The sequence below is a fragment of the Labrus bergylta genome, chromosome 9, assembly GCF_963930695.1.
Source record: "Labrus bergylta chromosome 9, fLabBer1.1, whole genome shotgun sequence".
Taxonomy (NCBI): domain Eukaryota; kingdom Metazoa; phylum Chordata; class Actinopteri; order Labriformes; family Labridae; genus Labrus; species Labrus bergylta.
This window is the reverse complement of record NC_089203.1, coordinates 14,196,091-14,204,066: the sequence shown is the minus strand read 5'-3', so window position 1 is coordinate 14,204,066 and position 7,976 is coordinate 14,196,091. Positions and strand designations below refer to the sequence as shown.

Here is a 7,976-nt window from a genome sequence, read left to right as displayed (position 1 = left end):
CAATGACATCAGACTACCATCAAGTGATCCACCGTGTAATACCTCATTATAACACTCAGCTCAGTGGCCTTTACGTTCTATGAGATCATATTTAACTACTACCACACTTCCCCTTAAGAGCCTTGCAACAGTGTAAAAAGGTCTATTTCTCAGTAAGCAGTTTGACACAACAGTAAAAAAAAGACCACAGTTGTATCATCTTTTCTTTCAACACTTCCTTTCTAAGGCCCAGGGACTCATCGCTTAACAAAATCACAAACTAGAAGTAGACATATTCTGCCCTTTTCTTCTTTTTTTTTTCTTGTGGCATTTATAACACAACTCAAACAGACGGACAACACCACAGGAGACATTAGAACAAACACCTCACTGTGATACAAACTTTGATCTTTCGTCATATTGAACACAAAATATACATTTGGTTGGTTTAATAGTGTTTTGTTTTTTTAAAGTTAAACATTAAATTGAACACTTTATCACTTTGATGTTTGACCTCGACTCTGATGCATGAGCGTCACAACTGGCGTTATCTGTTACTCATTAAAAACAGAAAGTTCTATTGTCCAAGTGTGGCAGTATTCATAATGTGAGTCAGCATTCTTCAAATCCATCTTATTTAATTTTCTTGTAAATATTTACAAGCTCTCAGGAACTTCTTACTTAGCTCTGTGTGTGTGTGTGTGTGTGTGTGTGTGTGTGTGTGTGTGTGTGTGTGTGTGTGTGTGTGTGTGTGTGTGTGTGTGTGTGTGTGTGTGTGTGTGTATGTGTGTGTACTGTTTGAATGGTTGACCCCAAAGTTTCTAATGATGACCCTTAAAAACCCAATAAAGTAATATTTCACACACTGAAAATATTTGTTTGTCGTAAACATACACAAGAAATCCTTAAATTATTAATAACCCTAGTCATGTATTTAATCACACCTACAAATCTAAATTATGATATAAAAAAAGTGAGAAATAAAGATTTATCATGTGACTGGTTTAACAATTGGGAATGACATTGAAGTGACATTGCTATTTTTGAAGTAATCATCATATTAAAGACACAGCTAAACATCGGTGACTTTGAGGTTCAAAATGAGCTTGTGTGAAGATATTGTAAGTGAAAAAAATGTTATTGTAACTGTAGTATTTTCTTTGATCCTTTGCCCTGAACAAAAGGCTTTAACAAGTACCTGAAAATTAAAGAAATTGATCAGCCTAGCCTAAACCAAGGTAGGAAAAATGTATGATGAGAGCACATTTTTATTATCTTTTTATACAATTTCTGTAATTTCTGATTATTTTAAACTCTCAAAATCTCTTCTGTGTAATAAAAGGTCAAATCAAAGGCACCTTGTGTAATTACTGATTGTAGACATTCTGTTTTATTGATGCCTCCTTCTCCAGCTTAAAGAAAAGTCAGACATACAGACATACAGTGCACTCACACTGAATTTTCAATATGTTTAGCTCTGAGAAATGAAGTGTGGGGGACCTCTGCTGGACAATATACTGTGTTACATGAGTTATTGTGGAGACACCTGGAGGCACACTCACGAATCTACCCAAAAGTGGCTTCAGTCGAGATTTGAACATTCTGTACCAATCAATTTAATGCTCTACAGCAGCTCTACAGCATCTACATCATTTTTCTGATGAAGTGCCCAGGGGATATTTTATCCCATTTTAAGATCACCTGAGGTGGATTTGGTGAATGAGAAACCCACTAAAGCTGAACCATGCAGAGGCTTAATTACATTGTAAAAAAAATCCAAATAAAGTGGTTGACTAAATAGTAAAGGCCTTTATGCTCATTTAAAATTGACGCAAGTGGACCTCATATTTCCAAACAAAAATTGTATTGTCAAAAGTGGTGCAAATGTCTGCTACTTCTGCTTCTTATTTAGTTAAGATATTTAAGATATTTGCCCAAGTGTAGGATACATTCTGAATGTATAAAGGCTTCTTCATCTTAAAGATGTCCCCAGGCACAAGACCAGGTTCAGCAAGAACTGTATTCATCACCCCGTGTCATGAACACAACCGTTCCCTGTATGTACATAAAGGCCTGTAACTAATTCAGTAAAGTGTGATCATAAATGTTCAATGTGAGATATTGAGGTGAAACAGGGAGAACTGAGGAGTCAGAGGAGGACTGGATGCCTGAATAAACTCTGCCAGGTTGCTGTGGTGATAATGAGCACATCAAACAGCCGAGGACCCATTCATCTCGTCCTCAAAAGTTCACACACAGTATTTTGTTTCTCCTTCGACTCGCCAAGTCGTCATGCTTTCATAAGGTGTCTGGGGGTTAATCTCACACATGATTGCATGTCAAGAACACCTTAGCCCGCCGCGTCTCATGTGGAAGCGGCTCTGTTAAAGGGCTGAAAGCACAGAGCCGACAAAAGAGCAACAGCATGGGTTGTTTTCATGTTATGACTTTATTTGTTGGTTTAATAGAAAAAATGTGCCTCTTTTGTTACAGATTCAAAATGAAATTGACAGAACACAAAATTACATTAATTCTTCTAGCAGCATGACTTAATTTCAGATCATGTGGCGTCACTGGCCTTGTTAGAACATTTTGTAAAATGACAAAAATACAGAAAACAGAAATATGTATTTATGTATATAAAAAGAAACAGGTATAGTGTGTGTAGGGAGGAGAGGCTGAACAGACAGGTCATAGAGGTTTAACTGCGGCAGGAAAGTTTAGCAGAGCCCAGCACTGAAGTCTTAACTCTTATATGAACATTTAAGGCTGTGGGAAGGCCCGGGCCAAGAGTTGCCCTGGGGCCATATGGAAACATAAATGAGATCTTATCAACAGAGACTCTGGAGCAGTTATGGCTGTGAAAACAGGAGGGCTACAGTAAAGCCAATGAAAAATCTGCATGATTAATATAACGCTTTAAAAACAAGTGGAGCATTATAAAGGTCTATACATTGGTTTAAAAGGATAACTGGATCTGGAAACAGCAGAGAAAGCTTTAAACTGAAAGTCTATCATTGCATTATGACTTCTTTTTTTTTTTTCAAAATCACAGCTCAGTCTCTTGATGCATAGATCTTCAGCTACCTGGTCTCAAATATTGTTTGTATGGCTGAGAAAAAGAAGGCCGGTTTAAACAGATTGAGGTCATAGGAGCAGAGAAATAACATACAGCAGAGAGGTTTTATGTTGCAGTGGTTTGGCCTGACTTCAAGTCAGGTGGTTTTTCTGCCACAGGAAAAGTGTAATGAGGTCAGTCCAAGCTCTAATTACTGACGGCTGACTGAAAGATAACAGCAGCAAATGAGAAAAGAATAGGCCAAGTTAAATAAATCAGATTTTTAAAAGAAAGTTAAAACGGCACATTAATAGTTAATCAGGCAGTATAATCATGTTGATCTTTGATTAAAATTGATGTGTCAAGCACTAAATTTGGTATGTAACATCAGAGAGATCAAATAGTGCCTGCTAACAAAACATGAGTAAGACAAGGTTTCAAACAAGCCTGTCCCTAATTATGTTCCAACTGTGCATCTCTGTAGCTCTGGTCTGCTCACTGTGTGACACAGGAAAGCATCAGAAGATTACAAAAACAAATACCTGGAGAGAAATGTACTGTTTTCACTAGTGTGACTGGCAGTTTAGAGGTAAACAACTCTAAACTGTCTTACGATTTAAAAAAAAGTCTTAATGATTTAAGTAACAAGCTGTTTGAGTAAATGATTGTAACATGTAGTGGTTGAAGTTTAGGTTCGACTGTTAAACAGAACCAGAACAGATAAATGTGAACTTGAGTAAACATTCATCGTTTAAAGTTTGCTCTGATTTTAAGGAGTGAAGCGGTCAAGTAGACCGTGAGCCCCTTAATGCTGCATAGATGAAAAGCCAAACACTTACATCCAGATGTAATATGTCATTATTCATTCATGCAGCTCCTTCACTTTAATATATGTTTTAAAATCTGAACAAATGAACCAGCTTGGCTGCCTTTTTTTATTTCCACTAATTGAAATGTATCACTAAGGACACACTTAAAACTAATGAAAATCTATGATTTAAAACATGAACACAGTAAAACAATACAAAATAAAACAGTTTCAGGTTGGTTAAAAACCATTACAAAGTATATCAGTAGTACATAATGTTGACTTTTTTTTTTTATAAAACTGAGCACTCAGCTGGTTCTAACCAGAAACTGGGCGAGTAAGAAATTAGGTGAGGAAGCTTTTGAGATGGATCTAGGACTGAAAATGACTTAACAGATAACAACAAAGAAATACAATGTGTGAAAAGTCACGTTCAAATCTGACAAAATCAATATACATGTTATGTCCAGTAACTGTAAGGCAGATTTGTTTTAAACTGAGGTTACTGCTTAGACTCAAATGTCTTTTTTAAAGTCATGCCTCCAATTAAAATTTTGTCATACAGGACAACCTGACGTTCAATCTGCTGGCTAACACATTTCAACACATACACGTTGGGGGAAAAAAAACACATTTAAGTTCACAATCAAATAAAAAAAAAAAACGTAAAAAACTAAACTTTTCTGGTACATTTTGTTGAGACGGATACATTTGTGCATGGAAACGCATTCAGCATTTTGCAAAGCAAAAGGCTGAGGTCATCCAATATGTCTGCCAGACAGAAAGCTCTCTGTTGTCATTTTCATTAAATTTTTCCAAATTGTTAGACTTTAGTGCCACAGGCCACTAGTTTGACAGCAGTAAAGTAGTGCAAATTAAAAAAAAAAAAAACAAAAAAAAAAACAATAATATTCCAAACATTTTAAATGACAAATGTTATATTGTGGATGGATTCTCTCAGAATAACTGGAAATTAGGTATAAGCAAGTCTCTTCTGTTGAATCACTCAGAATAAAAATAATTTGTTCAGCAATGAAAACAAATGTTAGTGTATTTTAAAGGACTTCTTGATTTCTTTGATTGATCAAAAAGAATTGATTTAGAATGCTTGCTAGCTTACATTCATGGTTCACGGACAACTCCAGCAGCTAATGAACTACAACCTTACGTAATCATTTGCGTTTGCATTGCCAATAAAATGTAACACTACCTCAGTCAAACTAGAGACCTATGTTGTAACCATTGTATCTTTATATGTATTATATTCAATTGTATTTCTTTTAAGGGTATTCCACATGAATATAACTGGATGACTTCGATCACAGAGTGAAATATGAGGCTGCGAGTAATGGTGTGGCTCAAGAAGAAAGAAGCAGTAGGGTGGAAGGCAAAACAAGGAGGAAGAGTTGACTCTCTAAACTGATAACGCACCAACTGTTGAAGTATGAGGAACGGAAGTCTGACATTTAAAAAAATGGTGGCACCAAACAGACACTACACTAATGAGGTTTCTGAGGAGGCCAGGTTGATTGTAACCTGGCGTTTGGCAGCTTTGTGGCTCTGAGACCTGATTGAGATTACACCTACACAACACACACTCTAGAGTAATGCAGAATGTCAACGTGTTCGACTGGATTGCTGAGGATTGTTTGATCACTGAGGTATCGGTGTATGTTTCCTATCCAGAAGAGTTTGTCCTATAGTAATACCCCCCACAAAAAAAAAAAGCTACACTCAGCAGTGAGGTTTGTGTAGCTTTTTAGCTCTTTAGCATTTTAACACATAAGCCCATTGAATCATGACAGTGAGAGCAAAGATGGGGACAGACAGAAAGAAAAACACCTAAACATCTCCTTCCTTAAGTTCCCCCCTTGCTGCTATTCAGCTATGCACTTAACCAGTGAGTCAAACACTCAATTATTGCAGCTCTGCTTCACATCCGTTCATAAAAACTAACTGTCAAAAAAGAGAACTTGTAATGTTAGAGTGCAAACGGCATGGTCCAAGCAATCATGTAACAAAAATAACAGCAAACAGTCCTCCCAAAACAAAACATCTCAATAAAGCTAAGACGTTTCGTTTCATTACTGCCAACACAGTGAGTGACGCCCTCAGAACACAAACCAAAGCAGCAACTTCATGTGATTATCTGTGACACGGCCTGATGAGGGCTCAAGCCATTTGGCAGCTTCATTAGTTGTTATGAACAGATTGTAACATAGATGCCTAAACACCGCCACAGTAAAAAAAAAAAAAAAAAGCAGGTGCTGCACGTAAGCCATTCACAATCTCACATTCAAAGAGAGGAAAAGTTCACTAAATGCCTTTTCTGAAGATGATGAAAATATTCACTACCAATAGCTGTCGACTTTCAAACTCTACAATAGCAAGATTTCTGCTCCGAAGAGTACACAGTGTTCACATTACAACAGATTATAACAAACACATTTTACTCAGATTTGACTAGCACCCTGCTAAAACCTTTAAAGTCCAGTAAAAAGTGTGTAGTGTGACGATTGGGAAACAAACACTGAAAATTTAAGGCTGCAAAGGCTGAGTAGACAAGACCTGGTATCAACTGTAGTGTTTCGTTTCATTAACTCAGGCAGCTCTCATAACTCTGCCGTGTTTACTTTGAGTGCATACTTTAACCTGTAATAAGCCGAAAGGTCAATGACCTATATATTCATTGGAGATATCTAAAACTCTGGGGTTTATGGCATATGAATCCCTGGCAGGCAGGCTGGTAGCGTGTAACATTTGGTGAGGTTTTTGGAGCCTGGGTGGTGTGAGGACTGTGTGTTACAGTGTGCGGTTGATTCGAGGTGATCGTGTCTGGTGGCTGATCTCTCAGAAGAATCCACTGTCCTGTGACATTTAAGAAAAAAATGTTACTCTTGTAGTCACCGCAGTAGAAAAGAAGTGGTATGAAATACATGAAAATCACTCGAGATGAAATTGTCTTCCTATTTCTGAAACTAAATCGAACGCATGTGTTAGCAAATTAGATGCAAATACTTCTACATAAACTGTGAATGTATCCCTTCATTAATTCTTATGTTTATATGCGTCTTGTCTTAATGTGTCTGTGTTAAATCTAAAAATAAAGCACAGTTTTTAACGCTTCAAAAAGCTATGGTAGCAAGATCAAAGCTGAGAAATCACAAACTACCGCTCTTGATCCAATCACTTCATTTCTTTCCTCTTGGAGGTTTATGTTACTACAGAGTCCCCACTCATGAAACAATCCAAGGTGAGACTGTGTCATGCTTTTCCTCCAATCACATGTCCATGGTCCTACTCTGAAGTGCCTTCTCTTCTTCCTCTCTGTGGCTGGCAGAGTGCCCCCCCCTTTTTTTTTTTTTTGATTCCTCTCCACATGAAAATAAGAAACAGGCTGTGAGAGTCCAGCAGGGTTAGAGGGTTAGAGGTCAGCCAACAGGAAGTTCATGTTTGGGAGGAGGTCAAATTAAGGATGAGAAAAGGTGCTGGTGGGCTGAATCCCTGAAGACAAAAGAAAACAGAGTAAGGTAAAATACAAGAAAATATATGCTAGATATGCACTTGGTTGATGTCAGTATATTTCACCTTTGTACATTGCCACTCAGATGTGTGTCTCAACGTCAGTGTAGCCAGGCAGGATGACTCCATTGGAGCAGCCCTTTGACTCCTCTGCTGGGTGGGCGGTTGGCAACATGTGGGCGGTTGTGGACGTTTCCTCTGATGCCCCTGCCGCCTGGCCTCTCTGGAGCTTTCGATGTATCAGTGGGACAAAAAACAGCACTACACCCCCTACTATAGGAGGCACCCCGGCCAGGGAGAAGGCCACCGTGTAGTTCCCAAAGTAATCATGGAGGAGACCTGGGCGGTGAAAATAGAGGGACACAGTTCAGAAGATCATGTTTGTGTTGGTACAACTGGAGCTAGGTGGCAATTAGCCTAGCATAGCTTTAACCCTGGAAGAATTTTGAATAAATACTGCTAATCTCTTTAAAAAAAATCTAAAATACCTCAATCTGCACCACTAAAGTTCTCTAATACCACATCGTACTCGATGCAGCAGCAGCCGTAGGTGTCTGAACAGACACAATCTTACCAAACTTAAATTGGTGATAACAAAGCGATCTTAAA

The 7,976-nt window shown here is 38.0% G+C and overlaps 1 protein-coding gene across 1 annotated transcript in view; it reads right to left on the bottom strand.

Moving 5' to 3' along the window:
* Positions 1-2,409: 2,409 nt before the first annotated feature.
* slc16a2 (solute carrier family 16 member 2) overlaps positions 2,410-7,976 on the bottom strand; it is a 29,840-nt gene continuing 24,273 nt past the window's right edge. The window contains exons 6-7 of the mRNA XM_020645349.3: positions 7,434-7,706; positions 2,410-7,349 (exon numbers count right to left, since the gene is read on the bottom strand). Of these exons, the coding sequence (XP_020501005.2) occupies positions 7,450-7,706 (257 nt within the window). The 3' untranslated portion in view covers positions 2,410-7,349; positions 7,434-7,449. The remainder of the gene's footprint in view (positions 7,350-7,433; positions 7,707-7,976) is intronic.